General features: G+C 33.5%; 1 protein-coding gene and 1 pseudogene across 3 annotated transcripts; both read right to left on the reverse strand.

Annotated features, from left to right (window-relative positions):
- The window catches only part of LOC111388773, a 5,500-nt pseudogene extending 3,777 nt beyond the window's left edge, over window positions 1-1,723 (reverse strand).
- An 8,761-nt stretch (window positions 1,724-10,484) lies between these two features.
- LOC111388784 (protein ETHYLENE INSENSITIVE 3-like) lies at window positions 10,485-13,888 on the reverse strand. Of its 3 annotated transcripts, none has more exons than XM_023013589.1 (2): window positions 13,614-13,888; window positions 10,485-12,889 (listed from the first exon to the last, which is right to left on the reverse strand). In XM_023013589.1, the coding sequence occupies exon 2, from the start codon at window positions 12,768-12,770 to the stop codon at window positions 10,902-10,904; it is 1,869 nt and encodes a 622-aa protein (XP_022869357.1). In that variant the 5' UTR covers window positions 12,771-12,889; window positions 13,614-13,888; the 3' UTR covers window positions 10,485-10,901. The 3 variants fall into 3 exon arrangements, with proteins under 3 accessions (XP_022869357.1, XP_022869356.1, XP_022869354.1); XM_023013588.1 differs by having other exon boundaries at window positions 10,485-12,936; window positions 13,508-13,888; XM_023013586.1 differs by having other exon boundaries at window positions 10,485-12,936; window positions 13,614-13,887.
- Window positions 13,889-23,455: the final 9,567 nt, after the last annotated feature.

Genomic DNA, 23,455 nt, shown 5'->3' on the forward strand with positions numbered 1-23,455 from the left:
TATATATATATATATCTATATATATATATATATATATAGCCTTAAAACCAACATACCTTCAATCTGATTACGGCTGAGGTCCAATTCAGACAAAACCATTGAGCTTTCCTGCAAAAGACCCTGCGGCAGTGATCCAGACAACTGATTGTTCCTAAGCTTGATAACTCGGAGGGAGACAATAAAAGTAAATGAAGGAACATTTCCAATAAAATGATTATTAGCCGCATCAAACACCTTTAGACTGTCAAAATATGGCATTCCATCATGAGGGAAGAGCTCTCCAGTCAAGTTATTATGACTAATATTCAAATACTGAATCAAAGAAATAAAATAGGAAGTCCCTATTCCAAGGCCCAAGGATCCCGAAAAACTATTGCTGCTGAGGTCAGCATACATCACACCACCTAATTGAGCCAAAAGGCCCATGACATCTCCTGAAAAATCATTAGAATGCAAATCCAGATACTTTAACAGCTCAAGACCCGTAAAATCAGATGGAATTTCTCCATCCATGTTGTTTGATGAAAGATTTAATAGCACTAAGTTCTTTAAACTAGTCAATTGAGAAGGGATTGATCCAGCAAACAAATTTCGAGAGAGATCCAAACTTTCCAATGATTCAATCAAACCGACCTCTTTTGAGATAATGCCGCTTAATTGATTGCCAGAAATGGACAAGTTGTGAAGCATTTGGAGTCCGGCAATAGCAGGGAAATGGAATTCTCCAACTAGGCCTAAATCATTTAGTGTGATTGAAGTCACACGGCCATCAATACAACTGATACCAAACCAATCCTTGGGACACCCATCAGATGCCAATGACTTGGGATCCCATGAAACAAAAACTTTCCCCAACGGATCTCTCTCAATTCCCTTTTTTAACTCCATCAATGCCTCTGTCTAATTTCCCTACTGTTATTTCTACCAGCAACAGTAACACAAAACAAATGCACTGCATACTTTACAATATCCCAAAACCAATGAAAGAATGTTGAACTTCTAGGCTAACAAATTGTAGAAAGCCGCAAAGAATTACAAGAAATAACTCCATATAACTTCAATTGAAAAGTTAAGTAGACAACTTGATTCAATATTATGACTAGCAATTTAAATTGTGAAAGCGCAACAACAAAATGGAATGTACAAAACAAAATTTTCCACAGAAACAAAATCTCGAACCGGTAATGGCCATCAAGAAAGTTCCTCCTTAGTGCAGCAACCATTTGAAGCACAGAGTAGCTGAACTACAAAAAATTACAATAATTCTAACTAATCATTTCACAATAAATACACTCTCAACTCAGCTTTTTAACTAACCCAAAACGCAACCAGTAGAAAGGATATCCAACTTTCTTGACAGGAAAACCATACATTTCCAAAAGGCAGTGAAAAAGGTACTCGGTCAAACTGAACTAACATTAAATGACAATAATGACTCAAAACAGAACAAACCCACAATTCTATACAGAAGCACGAGCACAATAAAAAGCTCTTTTTACTTGTCAAGAAGCAAGAAAAAAGGTAAAGCAGTAAAAAAATTCCCACAAAGCATTTCCCATTCTTTGCTTAAGAGGTTGACTCTACAATGTAGTACTTAATGTAATGTGGGATGTCAAGAAAATGACAGTAACATGAGTGAATAATGGCTGGATTCAAAACGGCTCTCTCGAAGAGCGTAAGTACAGATGAGGACAGTGAATTGGTAGGTGGGGTTAGTTATGCTGTAAAGTAACTAGTCAAACAAAGCGTGGGATATCATAAGTGTAAATTGACCACTGCATTGTGTGTTTTCAAGATTCATGACATCAAATTGGCCTTATGGGTCAAATTCTGAAGAACTTGTCCCATTGGAAAAAATACAAGAGTTATGCATAAAAAGACAATGATTAAAAATTATAAAATGTAATATGCAGGGATTAAAATTAAATTTTTAATAAATTTTGACGAAAATTGATGAAATTTGTGTCATTAAAATTAATTGTTAATTTTGATTGAAATTAAAATTAAAATTTTCCACCAGACAAGAGCTAAAAATAAATAAAAGCACGTGCAATTTATATATATTTGAAATTCGTGATTTAATCCGGCTACATTTTATTTTACATATAAGAGTAGTTACTTACTATTATCAACGAAAAAATGTATTGAACGATATTATGAACTTAACTAAATCAAAAATATAAATTGTGTTGAGTATATTTATATTTTTGCCATGAATTTATGTGACTGAGTACAATGGCAAAATTGATCCCTGCATTGGAGCTATGCTTGTGAGAATTAGAGCCAGGTTGACGAGCTTGTACAAGAGCAAATCATATTTGGGCTGGGCATAATGGATCGTGCCTTTACATGTTGATTCAATTTGGATTATGCAAGCATTTGAAAGGAAGATCAAACTCCATCAAGTATAGATATCCTATTCACATCGGGAAAAGTTATTCATAAGGTAAGATAAATATACTCAACTAGCTGCTTAGACTCAGACGGATAGATTGTCTCCCTTTTATGAAAAACGATAATTTTGCTTGCCTTAATATATTTAAAATCTCGTGATAAATTGTCATGATAGAGGATGTGTTATTACTAGCGGTTCACATATTTGTGTACATCCATTGGTTTCACATTACTAAAAGATGTTTGGTGGAGCTGGTATCGATGGCTGGTGGACTTCCATGAAAGTCAAGTTTGGGATTGCACCATAACTTTTCAGAAGGTACATTCAACACGAGTTGATAAAATCCTTAGATTCTAAAAGTTTTTTGTCTCGTTATTTTTCTCTACTTAGTGATCATGTCTACGAGTTTAAAATTTTGATCTCAATTCTCAGCAGAAAAAAAGAAGTACAAATGGAAGTTTCTTATTTTGACATGATCGCGTGTAGCTCGCAAGGATATTATTCATTTTCTTTTTCACCAATTTCCATTGACAAATTTGATTATGGATTTGAGTCAAACAACTAAAGCCCAATGAGGTAGCATCTCTGGCCCTTCGACTATCATATATAAGTTCTAGCCCAACTAAACTATTCTCATTTTTTCACTTATTTTTCAAAAAAAATTTCGCCCTATCAAACGGGAATTAGAATCAAAGTACATTAAGCCCATGTTTAGCTCTCATTTTTAAAAAAAATTATATTTCTCCAAATTTAATTGTAATCGTATATCTTATTGGATCCACAACTTTCATCACATTCTCAATCACACATTTTAATAGTTTTTATTAAAATATACTAAAAACTGATTTTTAGCAAAATCAGACAGGGCTAAATCACGAGGCATGTTAGAAGCTAGGTTGTTTGATCTACTTTATAATTTTTTGTTGACCGTAGAAATATATTTTTACTAAAATCAAGATTGTAGTGTAGCTATTTTAAATCAAGTATACTAAGTAGATATTTTAAATCAAGTATACTAAGTATTTGTTACGATTAAAACATATATATTGAAATGTTTCGTAAAGATACATATTAATTCTCTAATTTATTCAGGGCTGTTGAGAAATTTTCTCGATACGCTTTACAAAGAAATAAAATATTTATGTTAGATGAGCGGCACAATGTTAATCTTCAAAGAATATAAACACATGTAAACTCAACCAATTTATTTTTACATTTTAAAAAGAATTTATTTTATGCTTTTCAATTATTTGAAAAGACACTTAAACCGTAACAAACTATTATGACAGAGCATGTGGATATCCATCACTGACAATTTCGTTGAAAAAATAAGAAGAAAACCACACCGAGGTTTATTTATTTAAAAAATCAAATAAAACATAAAATAACAGCATTTTGTATTTATTAATTCAATGTCTTTGGGATGTGACACGTGTCCAAAATATTTGAAAATTTTTATAAAATTTAACTTGTATGGTAGGTCAATCATGTTACATAGTCAGAGTCAATGATAGAAATATATTTTTAGACTGCACTTGATAATTTTTCATTAGAAAATGAAAAAAAAAAAAACTAAATCATGAGCTGCCAAGTCATTCTATTTTTTCCTTGTTTTTTAACCCCCGACTTTCAGCATTATTCATGGTAGGTTATGCCAGTCACAATGAAAAGGATTAGGTAGAGATGCAAGATTCTTATGTTAAACTGCCTATTCAAAATTTTAAAGGCTAGAGAATCTTTTGGATTAAAAAAAATGAATTTGAAAAAAAAAAAAAAAAGTCAATTTCTTATTCAGTGATACAAAAAGTGTCAAATATATTATAATTAAGAGAATTTTTATTTATGTTTTCCTGCCCTTTCTTAATCGGGGCTAAAATCTCAAAAATAAAAATTTTCAAAATCTATTCCATCGAGCCTCGAGCTAGTTTTTTCTTATTTTTTTGTTCTAACTATAAACTTAACCTTAAAAGCTATGGAAAGATGCTCCGCTGAAGTTGGAGGAAGGAATCATCCACTTCACCGCCACAAATAATAGTGGCTGTCATGTTTTTCACGTCTAAAGAGAGAGACTCCAACCAGCATTTTTTTTGCGGCTAGCCCAACTACAATAGTTAGCGAAGAAATTAAGGTCTAGTCTTCTCCTTGTGGTAGACTTTCCCTAGAGTCCCGGCATCCTTCTCGACTCAATTGAATTGATGCAAATACTACTTCCGAATGTTTATCTTCTTCTTGTAACTTCTTGACATTCATAAATTAATTTTTGTTATCTTAATATATATTCAGAAACTCATCCATCTCACTTCAAAGATTCATTTTTAATCAGTCGTAACCCCAAAATTTCTTCTCAAGAAACTAGGTAAACCGTAAAAGGAATTATCTAGTTTTAAATCAAAAGCACATTTTGACTTTTGAATGGTTCGCTTAAGACAATTTGTCTTAACTACTTTAGTCATCATCAACATATTCTCTCGATTTGGATTCAAATAACGAGTCTCCAACGTGTCTACAGGTGAAATAACCCTAAATTAATTATTTGAGGAGTCGTTAATCATTAATTATAAACTTAATTAGTCCATGAAAACATGATATAGTTAATGTTAACCAGTGATTTTATTCCCCTGGTTTAAACAGCCATTAACAAGTCACCTACGTGCTGCATATTAAAGATTAATTATATTAGGGAGTTTAGGAACAAATAATAGCATTGGAAGGACTAACCAATCACTTTATGCTGCGATGATAGTTAAAAAAAATTATAAGTCGTCTCCATTATAGAAATTTGGATTAAAAGTCACAAATCAAAAATATGATAGTATTATATTGACTTCCAATCCAGAAAACGTGTTGATATACTCAAAAGTTTTTTCAAAATTCATTCTCGATCTGTCGCTATATCACTTTAAAATTTGATATTCGAATCTCAACCCCCCTTAGAGTTAAAATGGAAAAGTTGTGGCCCCTAATGAGGTGGTCGAGTTGGTAGAGTAAGTGAGCGTGGGACCTTTGGTAACAAGTTCGATTCCCCCTACTAACACTTTCTCGGTCGAACATGTCGCACAGGGTTTGCCTAGTGCAGTTTACCTGACTGACGTAGTTTGCAAGCTATTGTATCAGCTCGAGGATTTACTCAATGCAAATTCAAATGGTAGCGACTATGGGTTTTTCCGTCATTAAAAAAAAAAAAAAGAAAAGAAAAGAAAAAGTTGTGAATTCATTTTCGTTTAATCTTCATATCTATCGAATATGAAATCTAGGGTTCGAATCCTGAAATATGAATTTGGCTCTTGGGTAAGTGCAAGTGTACAAGCAGCCTTCCACCCTGTACCCTTGGAGGCATAACCTGCGATTTACCTCCCTCACGATACTCCAGGACAGGGGCGGTGGGAGACCCTTAAAGTTGGGGTTCAATCTTTTTTTTAGTTGTTCTCATAGTGGATATGATTCTGGAGAGTGTCTAGGCAATCAAGGACGGAGGAAGGAAAACCTACTGAAATTTCAGAAAAAAAATTGCCAAGGGAGGTGGGAGCCAGTGGAGTCCTTAACCACCATTGAAATTTGAGAAAAAATTCGTTGTAGAATATTATTATATTTTTTATTTGAAAACGTTTCCATATTTCTCGGACACTATGTCTAGGCGTTCAAAAACAGCTTTCAAGAAGCTAAGCATGTTCGTTTGCTAGCAATGTTGGTGTATGCCTCCTATACTTGTGGACATGAACAAGTCAGCCCTTGATAGAATAACGATTTGTAACACCAAAAAAGATGGACCAAAATGTCCTCAGAAATTGAAATCTTACTTTACCACCACCCACTTATTGACATGGGATAATGTCGTAAAAATTGCATTATCGGTCCTTCATCGATGGGCCGTATCTTTTGCCATCATTGTCGGGTGTATTATAAAAAAGTTAAGTTTTATTGTAAAAACAATTATATCACCATTCTTAATTAATAAGAAATAAATGCAACAATAAAAGTGTTGGAGGAATTTTGTGAATAGTGACGCCAAAATAAGTATAATGATGGTTTGTAAACAACAAGAAGAAGAAAGTAGGGACAAAGTCGAGGCAAGAGTTTGACTCTTTGTCCTTAAGTCAAATTTGCCCCGCAACGATGGCTACAGATTTCGGCAATCGACTCCCAAGATACAACGGCTACACTTGTGTTTGTAGCACTCCAAAACACAAGTACAACGAACCAAATTTAGACTTATGTACTCCAAGAATGAAATGAAGGAAAATCAAAATAAATGAAATGATTTTGATTTTGGATAGAAGAGAGGATGAGAGACGTTTTGCATATCAAATTGTGTGGTATAGGACACCCAAAGGGTCCTATTTATAGACCATGAAAGGGTGTGGACGAAATGGTTGAGGCCAAACCATGCACTCTTTCCAAACAATGCACCTTTATGAAAAGGTGTCTATTCACTGATTTTCATCCTTTTTCGTAATTTCTCATTCATCCGATACAGGTCGATCCCCGTTTGTGCGCCCAGAAACGGCGAAGTGGCAAACAATTTTGCCTAAACGGATTGAGTCGAGCTTTTGAGTATTTGCCCGAAGTCGATACGAAGTCACTTTAATCGATTTTCAATTCTCGATTTATTTAACCAATATCCAACAAAAAGAAAATCAAAAATTGGGCAGTGTTTCAAAATGCAAGGTGGAGAAATGGAGTGGGGGAGACGATATCGGAGAACAAGTCGAGAACTAAGGGTGTTTGGGATGGTGATTGAGAGGTGGATTGGGGAAGATAGGGACAAGAAAGAAGTTGATGGTGGATAGTGGAACTAAAAAGCGGGCACTCAAATGGCAAGAGATTTGTAGAAATTTCAATTCCATACCTTTCCTCAACCCCGTTGTCCCTTCTCAAATGGGACGAGATTTCCCTAGTTAGTCAATGAATCTTAAACCCCCCAACCCTCTGCCTCCTGAAAATTTCGAGCCTCAATCGCATCCTGTTTCATTGCCATCCTCAGTGGTTTGAGATGGAGATGGAGATGTAGGTGAGAGTGATTGTAAAGTAAATAAAGAATTTTTTTTTTTTCTTTTTAGTCTTATTCATTCATTCTATTTATTTATTTATTTTTATTTTTTTCAAAATTTGTGTTCCCATATTTACTTCGAGTGCAATATTCCACATGTATTGACATCACACGTTAATTTAATTTGGGATAATTCTCATCATCGGAAACTACTTATATAACAACAATGTATGGTTGAGGATCAAAATGTCTCGATCTAAAAATTAGGACCAATTTGCTACATAGACCACAAGTTAGGAATCAAAACTACAAATTTTTCGATTATATATAAATATAGTTGAGGATCTTTTTATCATGTTTGGTTTAATTTAATTAATGAATTAATTAATTATAATTATTTTCTAATTGAGGATTTCTTGTATTTATTAGTTAAATGATTAAAACAGTTGGCATGTTTGAAGTCAAATAATTTCCTACATCATATTCAGCATGTCTTTGCTTGTTGAAAGATGATCTAAATATCATAACTATAATACTTCGGAGTCAACATCTGCCATTATTCACAAGGTTTGATGAGATAATTTCAATTTTTTATATAAAAATAGAGAAGTGCTACATGTACATAATTATCTATATAATGGTGTCCATAATTATACGTGGCATTGAATTCAACCTTTAATTCAAATTTCATACTTGCACATCAACAATTGGATAATTGCCACATCACATTATGAATACCATTATGTACAATAATTATGTACAAGTAGAATTTTTCTAAAAAAAAAAATTATGGTTAAAGGAAAGAAAATAAGAGCCTGTTTGGGAGTGATTTTGAGGATTGATTTTTTAACCGTTAGGAGAAAAGTGGGATCCACTTGTGAGAGAATAAATCAAATATGACGATTGAAATAATAAAATAACGGTCAAAAAATCAATTTTTTGGACAAAAAAATCACTCCCAAACAAGCTATAATAGGCGGGAAGAGGGGAGAAAAACTATAATATCCACTCAAAAGAAATTCGAAAAAAAAAATAGTTTATTTCAATTCGTTTTACGAAAAAAGAAGGAAAGTCGTCTCATAATTTATTTTTCACGACGTCAAAGTAACTATCTGAAATTCTTATATTATAATTTAAGTTTATAGTTTTTTAACTATAGTTAAGTGATATTAAAACTTTTTATGACATTTAGCCCCTATTAGGTTTGGATAAAAATTAAATTTTTAGTAAATTTTGATAAAAGTTAATAAAATATATGATTAAAAAAGCTGATAATAATTGTGAATTTCATTAAATGTGTAATAAATTGTAAAAAAAATGGAGACCAAATAGAGACTTGATTCCACGACAGTCGATTGTCACCAAAAGTTTCCACCATATGTCTAGGCTAAAAAATATGACGCCTTCACGTGGATCCCAATAATTTACTCTCTATATATTAAATTATCTATAATATATTAAAATATCACATCAAGGAAGAATTAATTTTTGAACGATTTTAACCCTCCCACAATACTACATAATTATTGTCGTTTATGAAATTTGTGTTATTAATTCTCAATTAATTACATTCACATTAACATGAATATAATGTTATTATAGATGAATTTATTCATATTCATGTATTTAGAAATTTTAATGGATATTTAAATTTATGTATCAAATGTAATATAAAAAGATTATTCATTTATAGTATTTTATCATTACAAAAAAATTGAATCATAAAAATTGAGTCTTGATAGTATAATTTGAGTGTAATTTTATTCTCTTAAATTTTTTATGCTAAATTTTATTTTCTTTAATTCATCTGAGATTCATCAAATCCGTCAATAAATTGGTACCAAATATTACTTTTACATCACTTATAAAATATTTTAGAATACGCGCAATGCACATTTAACTTTGACTAGTATTTATAAAATTCGTTTAATTTTAATTTGTGGAGGAGGGCAGTTGGCGAGTTTGCAAACATGATAGAAAGGGGAAAAGTACAAAGTAGCATTGAGATCAGAAGCCGCCAAATGAAGAGGGCAATAATTTATTTAATAAACTTGGACACGAGGATGAAGACAAAATATTCAATTAGGATCAATTCATTTAGCCCCATTCCATTAAATTACATTTCATTACATTTTATTTTTTTCTCTCCTATTTTTAACCACACAATCTTCTATAAAATAATATTACACATAAATCGAAAATTTTTCCTTCTTTTTCAACCACTCATTTTTTCAATAAAATACTATTCCCCCCATTTTCATTACCGAAAATGGGGGCCAAACTAGGGCTTAATCTAATGCAATTCAATCATAATTTTGGTATTGAAATAGTCTCATTAGCTGCTTGATTCTTGGATTTTCTTACAGGTGGAACAGAAAAAGAAGCTATTTTACGTAATTCTTTTCTAACATAATGAGTCTTAAAGTGGTCAACAAAGTATTAGAATAATATATCTGAATTCAAGTCTTATCAATACTAAAAATATAATTTTCGTACGAGGGAACGTGTTGAACTTTAAATCGTGTCCATTTTCTCTTCTCTTTCATGTTTGATGCTTATAGCAAACTGTAAACGAGAGGCGCGAGAGACAAACTTTTCCTCGTGTGAAAATTGATTCGTTTAAGCTTCTGCGATAAGTTCACCTACTTCTAAATTTTAGTGCCTTCGTTATGGTTGAACACGTTTTTTTACTTTATTTTTGTTTAATATTGCTCGGTTAATTAGATTAGTAGAATTTGATCGTTATCAACTCCTCCCCGCGATCATTCCGACCCCGTCTGTCGAACCTATCGCCTTTATTCCTCAGCCTAGAAAAAATCTGAGTCGGCTTGGCTTGAGGCTTGGAGGCACAGAGCCCCATTTGACTCGGATTGAGCCTGGCCGGCCCGTCGAGCCACACGGGCCGATCCATTAAAAGTTAATAACAAAAAAAGAAAAAGAAAAGGAAGGAAACGATCAAAAAATCTCTTTCAGGGGGAAGTAGGGAAGGAAGTATCTAAATATGGTTAAGCATGACCTTATCACCACTTGGTCAACTAAGTAGAAAAAAGCTATAAAAATCCAACCTCAATTATGTGAAAATGAAAGTACTTTGCCACTTGGAACCAACCAAATGAACCAATATTACTATTTCTCATATAGTCATACATCAATTACAATGGAATGACCACACACAGGTTTAATGAAAGACGCCACCATAGACAGTGAACCACAATGACACAAACCTTAAACTTGTACAAGAACACAGACAAATCAAAAGTAAACTAAACTTATTTATGTAACATCTATAATTATATTCCTTGGGTGGGGTGTGGGTGGGGGGACCATATGCCCACTTGTTTATTGCAACCATGCCTAATCCATTCAACATCTACAACTAGTACATTGCAAGGAAAATGCCATAATAACTAAGAGAATAATAGGCGCTAAATTCCACCTGATCAGGACAGACCATTGTGTGTGAAGGTCTGTGGACCTCAAATTCAGACCAGTTGATTTTTATGTCCACAATCAATCTTCTTAGTACCAAATTGAAACATCCTGCTCAGGCGGGTTATCCATTGCAACTCCAGGAAATGTTTCGGTGTAATTCGTGGATGGTATATTGAAAGGAGAACTGAACATTACTTGGAAGTTTTCGTTAGGGGAGGAGTTCAAAGGAGAATTCATAACCTTGAACTGGTCAAACCGATCAGCTGCTGGACAATGCATAGAATGATTATTGGGCATATTTGAGCCTTGAAAATGGTTATTCTCAGACATTATTCCTTGAGGACCTCGACCCAAAAAACACCCATCATTTTGAGGATGAATACTGGGTTGCTGAGGAGGTTGATCTTTGACGACACCGGTGTTCCCAGTGATTGAGTTCTTGTTTCCTTGTACGTTATTATCATAAAAAGACATGAGATCATTGATCATCCTTTGCCCATCTTCTGGAACTCCAAGTCCTGATAGATCAAATGAAGGTGGAATTGAATTTCCAGGCAAAGAAGCTGGCCTCGGCTTGACAAAAGATTGAGAAAACATGGCTGGCTTGATATCATCAATGCTGAAGTTCGAAACCACAAATTCGGAAGAATGTCTATAAGGACAAGCGAGTTGATGATTGTCCCGGGAATTTCTGTCCTGAAAACCAAGACAGATTTCACTATGAGGACACTGAAGGAACTCACACGTATGTATTTTGTCATTCATCATGACATTCAGTTCATTGCTAGGCTTCCTCTTCCGGGTGAAGTCCAAGTCAGTGATGAATTCATCCTTAATTGCATGAGATTGTTGTTGAACTGGAAGTCTATCATTGAATCTCTCCGTTCCAATATTCAGCAAACCGAGGTGGTTTGGGTTCAGCTTTTGCTCTTGGACATCAAATTTAGACTCATCATCGACCCCTTCAACGTCGTATTCACCACTATCATTCATGGCAAAGGTTCCGCTCCCACCAGACGATGACAAAGGTGGACACTGGTCGGGGTAAAGTTCTCGAGCTAAAGTTTCCTCCTGGTTGATGATAGCGAGCCAAGTCATACTCTCCTTTGCTGTCATCTTGTCCTGCAAGCACTTGGACTGTCTAACGAGCTTGCGAATCTTGGCAATATCAGGAGACATGTGCTTGATTACTGCTGTTAGAACACCCACCTTCCATGCCTTTTTCAGATCATGAGGCTTCTTGTAAGGTGGAGAGCCTTGATTCTTTGGCAGACCCAACTGATGCCACCATTCCTCGCTCCCAGTGGGCCACCACGGAGGAGAAACACCTTTCTCTAAAGGAAACCGTCTCTGAGGAGGATCGCAGTGCTGCATCAGAGCTGACAACAGTGAACCAAGGGTAGTATCTTGGAGCTCCTGCAGGGAATGAGGGGCAGAACCAACTGGATTACAGCCCTCATTCTTTCCCAGGATTGAATTATCTGCTTGGTATTTTGCTATGGCGGCCGGTCCATTACGATCAAATCTCACCTTGTCCTTCCACCACTCCCTAAGATTGTCGGACGCCCCACTCACTGGCTTTCCTTTTTCTGGAATGATTCCATAAACAAAACCTTGAGCTTTGCATACTTCCATCATTTTCAACATGTATTTCAAGATTCCGTCTTGAGCCCTTGACATCTTCTTTCTCCTTGCCTGCTCTTGAGATTGCTGTTGTTTGGAAGCATCGACGCCATCTTTGCCCTTATTCATTTCTTTCAGTCTTTTGAGTCGCATCTTATACCTCCACACCCTCCTCTCAAGTTCATCCGCATTGATCTCGTCATCAGTATAATCATCCTCCACAACCGGCTCTGGCTCAGTTGTCTCCGAACCACAAACATCTACTTTCTTGATGGGAGCAGAGGGAAGAAGGTCAAAATCACCACAAAATCCCATATCCTCAAACATCATCATTTTTTTATCGGAAATTACAACCCAGAAATTGCACCGGAATTGAAAATATGCAAGTATGAAAATTGAGTTTGATTCGAATCTTCAAAATCTCAAATCTGTGTTGTTTCCTTCAGCTGAAACTAGAGATTAAACAAAGGAAATCATTTGAACACCATCGTATTCTTACCTACAAAAATGGATAAAAAGGAAGTCAAGAAAATCTCAACTAGTATGATCTTAATCTATTCAAAAGGAGAAAACTTAAACCAAATTGTCCCCAAAATGAAGATAGAGATGTATATATAGTCAACTAAATAATAAACAACAAAAATTATCACGGGATGAACATGAAACTCAACTGAAAGGTAAAGAAAAAAGAACCCATCACAAAAAAGAAAATAAATGATGACATCAGTAATCATAAAATAAAAGCTCTTAAATAAAATAAAACGAAGAAAAAGGGGCAAAAATCTGAACAATTTCCAAATTTCCAGGAAAACGTTAATTCGAATTAATATAATTTTCATTTCCACAGATCTAAAATGTAATTAGCTAACATTGTGTATTTATTCATCCAACTGATTAACGCGTCAATTAATGCAAACATTCCATTTATTTGATCATCTGCTACAATAAAAACTCAAATTAACAACTCGGAATTTATAGATTAAAAGAGTCAAAAATCATAGCAAAACTTCAATAACCCAAAAAAGAAATAAAATAAACCCTCCAAAACCATCAAAGACTTGAACTCTAACCCAACAGAAGAAAACAGCAAATGATCCCATCTTCAATCAAGAAAGCAGAAGAAGAACAGGCAGAAAGCATCACAGAACAAGAAAAAGGAGGTCCCTTTCTTTTTACCTCAAGAAGTATTCTTTGTGGAGTCTTAGTTTCAACTCTCTTCTTCTAATTAACCCTATAAATTATAGAAGAGAACAGACAAGATGGCGAGAGAGAGGAGAAAGTGATGGCACTTAATGCAAAATATGAACAGTATTATTGGGGCGGTGTCTTGGGGGGGTGAAAAGCGTTGGCCAAAGAGAAATATTAATTACTGCGTGTGAGGAAAGGATAATTAATGGTCAGGTTAATCCCATCACATTCAACAGCACCTTCGATGAAAACTGCTTTTCGGAGTTTGGTTTTTTGGTCTGTGAATTCCCTGCAATATATATTTAATACCAGTGGAAATCCATTCAAGAACGGCGTTGGGGTGGTGAGGTTGCTTTAGTTTTTACGTGGGAATGATTAAAAATAATAATAAAAAATATATAAATAAATAAATCTCTTTTTGTTTTCCATTATTTACTCATTAAAATAAAAAATATGACAGTTATCCATCACATTAAGTCACTATATTTGAAAATGTGGAAATTACAGAATTTCAGATCTTTAAAGATCACAATTCAAAAAACAGGTTCAAAGTTTGATTATTTACATGCCAGGTTTAATAAATTAAATCCACCCAATTCAAATTTCAAACCTTTATCTCTTCACCCATCCATTACAAGCTTTCCCATCCTCTCTCTCGCTGCTCAATGCCGTCGAGTAATTAAACTGTGCGATCGGTGACGAAGGGAGCCCGACGGCATGAGGAGGTACTGGCGTCGGTATGGGAGGCAACGCATCAGCTCGCCACGTGCAACTCCTTTCTCTTTTCGATCTGCAGGCGGTGGTTTTGGGCCATCTCCACCGTCTCTCTTTTCGACACCGATTGCATCGAAGTCGCAATCGACACTTCTCGCAACTCTAGAGTCGGCGCCTCTACTCACGAATATGTAGTTTCGTCGATAAACACGCAATGATTTGTGGTCTCGTTGATCACGGATCGCGGTGATTCTTGGTCTCGTGGGTTTCAGCGTCGTTTCATTTGCCTGGCTTCTGCGTGGATATGGTGACGATGATCATGTGGAAGGAGGTGAATCTGGCTTGACGGGTTTGGGGATTTTTGTTACGTCGTGGCCCGTGGGTGGTGGTTTGTGGTGTGGCTTGGTAATGGTGATGAACGGGGATGGTGGTGGTTTTTGCGATGACGACGCGGGTGGAGATGGTGGAGGTGGCGGGTTTGGGGTTTTTTCTTGTATGGTGGTTGTGGTACGGTGTGGTGCAGTGTAGTAATGTCCGTATTGTTGGCGGCGACAGGGTTGATGGTGGATCTTGTGGCGGCAATGGTGTTGTTTTTTTTAGTGTGTTTGGTGATGGCGATGGATCTGGTAGCGACTATTTTGTGGGTGGTGGTGTCGTGGTGTTGGTGTTGGTGGCGACGAGGTGAGGGTGGTTGCAAGAGACGGTGGTGGCAGTGGAGTTGGTGGTGGTGATTGACTATTTGACCTGTGAGTTTAAAATTCGATCATTTATGATTAAAAAAGTAATATGTGACTATCAAATTTGAAAATATTTGATCTGTGATCTGTAATTTTTTGGATTTGTGACCCATAATTTTTCAATTCGTGATTTCGACATAATCTGTGACCTATCAAAATTGTGATTTGTGACCTTGAAAAAATCTGAACCATTTAATTTGATAATATGCGACCGGTAAATAAATTTGTGACCTATAATTGTGAATCTGTGACTATTAATTGTATAATTGTGACTTTATTATTATTATTATTATTATTATTATTATTATTATTATTATTATTATTATTATTATTTAATAAATATTTTTAATTAATTAGTGAAAACTTGATCATTGCATTAATGAAACTTTTAACTGGATTTTGAATTATGCATACTTAACACATGATTGGTGAACTCTTCCCTTTGAAAATTTATCTTTTGTATGGGTCTGTAATAATTATATTTTTTATTCTCATTCTTATATTAATGTGGCTCAAACGGGGCCTAAGAAGGTTTAGTAGTGCAACACAAATGTGTGGTAACTTAGATTGAATAGTATTAAATTGAAACATTCTACATTGCTGCCGTATCTATAAAAGTCAAATTGAACCAACTCGTGAAATCTAAACTCTGATTTGACCAATTTGAAAAAAAAAAAATTCGATTGGACCTATTTAAAAAAAAATCTATGTACAGATATATCAATAGGTGTATGCGACATCAAGAATTTGCCTAGTGGTACATAATGGGGTGTATCGAATGATGTACACCCCACTTACATGGGTGTGAGACCCATGTAAAAGAAATGATATTTTATTCGAGTGAGTCCCTCGCCCATATAAGTGGGGTGTACACCATTAGGTACATTCCGATGTACACCTAGCAAAATCGCGACATCAATTGATGGGTTTACCCTGCCCCGAGCAAAATTTAAGCAAGTTAGTGAGATTAATATAACCTCGAATCTGAACAATTTTCGTAAAAATCTGGGGCAAATTGCACGGAACGAGGCTCCAACATAAGATCTCTACACAATAAAGATGTATCTACTTAATGCATCAAACTATTTAAGGCAAACTACACATATTTTAGTACTTAGATTGGATTGAAAAAGATAGCCGTGTATCGTATATTGCATATAGACTTGAAAATACCAATATAGATGTATAGTACTGTCCAACATTACGTGCTAGTATTCACATAATTTAATGGCATGTTGTGTCACATTTAAAGGGGAAGTTCATTTAAAAACAAACAAATCATATTTCTGATTGGAGGATTGATTCCTAACAAGAGATGTTGTCGAATGAAAATATAATCTTCAGCAAAACTTGTACACTTCCTAATTATGAGTGATAGTAGGTCAAGTCCTAACGTATTTGTTCCTTACTATTTTTGAGAAGAGCAAAGTTATTCATGTCAATGACTGCATTAATTATCCTTAATTTTGTATAATTTCGTTGCCTCAAATAATAAGTTAATATCTCAATTAACAAGTTACCGCATGTAAGGTTCATTATTTCACTATCCAAGTCAATTCACCCTCTAGAATGACACCTTGGCTTTGTTCGGCCTTTCGGCCCTACACGTGACTATCTTAATTGGCCCACAAGTCGTATCATTTTTTATATGATTTTTTAAAAATCATATATAGAAAAAATAATATCTGAGATAAAAAGAAAAATTTAACGTTGTTATATAAGACAAAGGAAAAATATGGCAGATTTATGAGCAATCACGTTTTATGAACTTGCTGAGCTTGACTTGTTTGGCTGAATTTCGAGGTCACCTTGGCACATGGACTCGTGCTGAAACAAATCAAGCCAATTCATCGAGCAAGCGAGTGTCTTTGACCTATTGCCACCCATATTCACGATTTTATTGAATAATGAAATAATGTATTCCACTACCACCTAAAATACCACTTAGCATTGCTTATTTTCAAGAGCATATATATTCCACAAATACATTTTAACTTATAAGTAATAAATTTAGTAATAATGTACTTGTGGCTAGTGCACAGTTAAAAATAGCTTAAAAGTGAATTTTTCATTATGGATTTCAAATCTATAAAAGTAGATGAGTATTTTTCGGATGGCAATGAGATATAAATTTTAAACTCTTTTCTTTCCTCGAATCTTGTTTACACTTCAACATCTTGCAAAACTTCAAATTCTTGATTTTGAACCGTTTATGAAAGAACTTGTAAATACTCCAAAGTTTTGATTAATTTATTATGAGGCTTTTATTATGAGATGTTTATTCACTATTTCTATGGATGTTGAATTGGTCAAGGTTGCGTCGAGTCGGGTCGAGTCGCGCTCGTTCAACTAAAATGTGGCTTGCTTGACTCACGAGTTCACCTCTTGGTCGAGCTTGCACAATTTTATTTTATTTAATTTTAACTTAATTACATATTTTGCTTGTATGGCGAGTCGATAAACCGATGAGTGGCTTGCCCCCTCAATAGTGCTAATTATTACATATCGCACTTCTCACGTGTTATTCATGTTACAAAAATGTAAAATTCCAGACAATAGTCAAGAAATAAAACAGTAAAAGGAGTGCTGAAAATAGCTCCTTGATAGTGACGACGAAGGTGGTGGAAAAACAAGTGGCTTTTTATAGTCATGATTTGAAATTATGACTCACTTAGCTATGGCACGCTTTGTTTCAATATTGAATTATAGTTGCACTTTTCTCTTTTTTCCTAATTAATCGGGAATATGTCGAAAGGTTGGCATCACGTCATTTATTCGTAAATTTATTAATCTATTTTTTTTTACGGTAATGAATACTCAACTACGGTATAACGTCAACCTTAAAAAATAGACCTCTTGGTTCATGATCAACTATGTCTAAATAAATTTTTTTTGATATAATCCTTTTCGAACTGTACAAGAAAAAAATTAACCCTCTAGAGCACGTCATAAAATTAATTTGGGACCTCGATGTTAACCTTTTCATAAAGTTAATCTTTTTTTAAAAGCCTTAAAAATTACTGTTGCAATATCGAGGGCAATTCAGACCGAATCGACTCGTGGGTTGAGTTTGATTAAAGACAATCGACACAAATAACAGCACATTTATTTTTGTCTCAATGCAAAGACTCATAATCGTTCACTAGTCGAGTCAGTATTCCGACGATGTGAGACCATGATCAGATCAAAGATCAAATCACAGTTATCATGCGTAATGTGTACTGCTTGTAATTGGCAATATTGTCAAAATAACATGCCAATGTTCATATAAATCCACGGCATTTAGTTCCTCATTTAAAGAAGAAAATTGGGAAGTTCTTTGACTAACAAACAATTCACAATTCTGGTTTGGTAATGATGTGCATTTTAAGAGAATGTGGTCCCTACCCTATTGGATCTATGTGAAGATGGTCCCTGCATGAATGAAGGTTAAAACATTCAAACTTCGACTTGGCATTTTAATTAACTAACTAGGTTAGACCTTCATCCCCTTCAAACTTTAGTTATTTAGCACTCCGTTTCAAAGTTGAATTAATTAATTAGGGAACGTTTTTAGGGCCATACCTGTGTTTAGCAAGGTCTGAGGCGACCTACAAAATTTGAACTTCTATACATTAGCAAAACAATAAATTTTTTTCATGTATAAGAGTTTTACATAACCAAATTTGTTAACTTTAAATCAACAAATAAAATAAAATATTCAAAATATTTATATTACGATCAAATAACAACGTGAAAATGTTTTAAAAGATTACTTAAATACAAACTCATCTTGTGATTTTAAAGACAAAAATATCAATCAATTTTGAATAGCCAATTGTTCAATCATTTCTTTTTCAATGGATAACACGGTAAATCTATTAAATTTTTGTTGTAACATGGTTTATCAGAAATAAGTTTTGATCAATTTCAATTTGGAAAAAACTTATTTCCGCTGATGCAACTTTAATTGGAATGATTAGCAAAATCTTATAAACAGTGTAAGCATTTGAGAAATAACCATTCATTTTATTCAAGCAACGTAACACATTAATTGCTCTTTTTGTTTCTCTATGAATATAGCACCTCAAAACTATTAACTTCGGACGTAAGGCATCACTAATAATGTCTGAATATTCATTATGTTTCAAACACTGCTCAAGATTTTAGCAAACTGCCAATATGCATGCTCTTTAATCTCTCCAAAGTAAACAAAAATTCAAATATCTCATATTCAACCATATATTGCACCCAATCTATAATAATAATAATAATAATAATAATAATAATAATAATAATAATAATAATAATAATATCACATGAGAGGAGAATCATTTTTTGGACGATTCTATCCCTATTACTTACATGCCCTATGATGATTCAATTATTTATTTACATTCATGTGTAATAATAATTAACATTTATTTATAATGTGGACGTGTCGAAATAGTTTGAAAAGGAGGTCAATGATTAATTGTATAAATTCATATATTTTTTGTATGAATGTATCCTAACTACAAAGTTCAGTTCAGTCGGTAATCAGACATTAATTAGTATAAATGTGCAAAATGCTTAATATACATGCAAAGATTCATTCCATCAATATCAATGCTTTGACTGATTTAGGGAAAAAATTGCATGTAACAAGTGGGGGCTTATGAGAATAATGTCATGATCTAACATAGGCTCAACAATTTATGACCAGAATAATTTCAGGGGATGAAATGTGCAAAATGCTTATTATACATGCAAAGAATTATTGTATGAAAATCAATGCAAATTCTATACTAATTAATCCGGTGAATTTATAATGCATGCATGCACATATGAAATGATAATGAGATTGACATAAATGAACTAATCTGTCGACTATTTAAATTATTTTCACAAATTGGTTGTTCTTACATTTCAATCAAATCATCAAATATTTTGCTCTCCCCCATCAAGGAATCAAAGGCTATAAGAGATTTATCAGCATATGAAAATGAATGGTCAATTAAAGTGACGGTAGTTCGAAAGGGTTTAGTCGAATCTTATTGTAACAACACTGGAAAATTTGATCTTTTGAGGATCATCCTAATTGACAAGGTGGTAATATATCTACTACTATGATCCTTATATTTAATAATTATGAATTGATATGCGCCGAATATTTATGCTACGCTAGATTATTTTAATTTAGTTTTCATGGTCGTGGAGTAATGATTATGTTGTATATTATGTTTGAGTTTATTCAATCATATATATTAGAAGTAACATAGTGATTTCTCTATAGGGATATAAAATTCAAGCGATGTTATTCAAAGATGCAATTCAAAAATTCGATGCTATAATTGAAAAGGGAAAATCTTACATCTGCCCCCTCAATAGTGCTAATTATTACATATCGCACTTCTCACGTGTTATTCATGTTACAAAAATGTAAAATTCCAGACAATAGCCAAGAAATAAAACAGTAAAAGGAGTGCTGAAAATAGCACCTTGATAGTGACGACGAAGGTGGTGGAAAAACAAGTTGCTTTTTATAGTCATGATTTAAAATTATGACTCACTTAGCTATGGCACGCTTTGTTTCAATATTGAATTATAGTTGCACTTTTTCTCTTTTTTCCTAATTAATCGGGAATATGTCGAAAGGTTGGCATCACGTCATTTATTCGTAAATCTATTAATCTATTTTTATTACGGTAATGAATACTCAATTACGGTATAACGTCAACTTTAAAAAAATAGACCTCTTGGTTCATGGTCAACTAAAGGGAAAATCTTACATCATACGAAATGGAAGCGCAAGACCTGTCAATGGGAAGTATCGAAATGTGAATGACGAAATCGAATTGTCTTTCACAACTACAATGGAAGTAGAAGAGATCAAAGAACGCATATGCTATAAGATATCAAACTCTTTTCTTCAATTCAATGAAGTGCCAAATTTTGCTAGCGGAGATATCGTGATTGGTAATTATAGTTTTTAGTCAAATGCATATTTTACAATCATGTTCAGAGAGTCTTACTCAGTATTACTTTTAAAATTCAAAAAACTCTACTCACATTTTATATTGAAGATGGGGGAAAAAGCACTCCACATGACATTCGTGAAAGCATTGGTGTAGAAATTCATGATATCTAAGGTTGTTCATTGGCTAATGAATTCTTTCTATAAAAAAATTTTCTCTTTGTTTTCAGATATTATAGGATTGGTAGTCAAAGTAAAACCTGCGTTCATCATCAATGTTAAGAGGCCAAGTGAAAGAACAATGAAGAAACGGGAAGTGACTCTCCTAGACAGTGGGTAAATATCATCCATAAATTCAAACAACTATTTTTAATCAAATAAAAAGAAGATAAACTTTATAATATTATTTACTCAACAAATTTGTTCTTAGTACCGGTGTAATACAATGAAATTATATTTGTGGGGAGATTTATATGTCTAAATAAATTTTTTTTGATATAATCCTTTTCGAACTGTACAAGAAAAAAATTAACCCTCTAGAGCACGTCATAAAATTAATTTGGGACCTCGATGTTAACCTTTTCATAAAGTTAATCTTTTTTTAAAAGCCTTAAAAATTACTGTTGCAATATCGAGGGCAATTCAGACCGAATCGACTCGTGGGTTGAGTTTGATTAAAGACAATCGACACAAATAACAGCACATTTATTTTTGTCTCAATGCAAAGACTCATAATCGTTCACTAGTCGAGTCAGTATTCCGACGATGTGAGACCATGATCAGATCAAAGATCAAATCACAGTTATCATGCGTAATGTGTACTGCTTGTAATTGGCAATATTGTCAAAATAACATGCCAATGTTCATATAAATCCACGGCATTTAGTTCCTCATTTAAAGAAGAAAATTGGGAAGTTCTTTGACTAACAAACAATTCACAATTCTGGTTTGGTAATGATGTGCATTTTAAGAGAATGTGGTCCCTACCCTATTGGATCTATGTGAAGATGGTCCCTGCATGAATGAAGGTTAAAACATTCAAACTTCGACTTGGCATTTTAATTAACTAACTAGGTTAGACCTTCATCCCCTTCAAACTTTAGTTATTTAGCACTCCGTTTCAAAGTTGAATTAATTAATTAGGGAACGTTTTTAGGGCCATACCTGTGTTTAGCAAGGTCTGAGGCGACCTACAAAATTTGAACTTCTATACATTAGCAAAACAATAAATTTTTTTCATGTATAAGAGTTTTACATAACCAAATTTGTTAACTTTAAATCAACAAATAAAATAAAATATTCAAAATATTTATATTACGATCAAATAACAACGTGAAAATGTTTTAAAAGATTACTTAAATACAAACTCATCTTGTGATTTTAAAGACAAAAATATCAATCAATTTTGAATAGCCAATTGTTCAATCATTTCTTTTTCAATGGATAACACGGTAAATCTATTAAATTTTTGTTGTAACATGGTTTATCAGAAATAAGTTTTGATCAATTTCAATTTGGAAAAAACTTATTTCCGCTGATGCAACTTTAATTGGAATGATTAGCAAAATCTTATAAACAGTGTAAGCATTTGAGAAATAACCATTCATTTTATTCAAGCAACGTAACACATTAATTGCTCTTTTTGTTTCTCTATGAATATAGCACCTCAAAACTATTAACTTCGGACGTAAGGCATCACTAATAATGTCTGAATATTCATTATGTTTCAAACACTGCTCAAGATTTTAGCAAACTGCCAATATGCATGCTCTTTAATCTCTCCAAAGTAAACAAAAATTCAAATATCTCATATTCAACCATATATTGCACCCAATCTATAATAATAATAATAATAATAATAATAATAATAATAATAATAATAATAATAATAATATCACATGAGAGGAGAATCATTTTTTGGACGATTCTATCCCTATTACTTACATGCCCTATGATGATTCAATTATTTATTTACATTCATGTGTAATAATAATTAACATTTATTTATAATGTGGACGTGTCGAAATAGTTTGAAAAGGAGGTCAATGATTAATTGTATAAATTCATATATTTTTTGTATGAATGTATCCTAACTACAAAGTTCAGTTCNCCCCATCAAGGAATCAAAGGCTATAAGAGATTTATCAGCATATGAAAATGAATGGTCAATTAAAGTGACGGTAGTTCGAAAGGATTTAGTCGAATCTTATTGTAACAACACTGGAAAATTTGATCTTTTGAGGATCATCCTAATTGACAAGGTGGTAATATATCTACTACTATGATCCTTATGTTTAATAATTATGAATTGATATGCGCCGAATATTTATGCTACGCTAGATTATTTTAATTTAGTTTTCATGGTCGTGGAGTAATGATTATGTTGTATATTATGTTTGAGTTTATTCAATCATGTATATTAGAAGTAACATAGTGATTTCTCT

This window comes from Olea europaea, unplaced genomic scaffold (assembly GCF_002742605.1).
Source record: "Olea europaea var. sylvestris unplaced genomic scaffold, O_europaea_v1 scaffold528, whole genome shotgun sequence".
NCBI lineage: Eukaryota > Viridiplantae > Streptophyta > Magnoliopsida > Lamiales > Oleaceae > Olea > Olea europaea.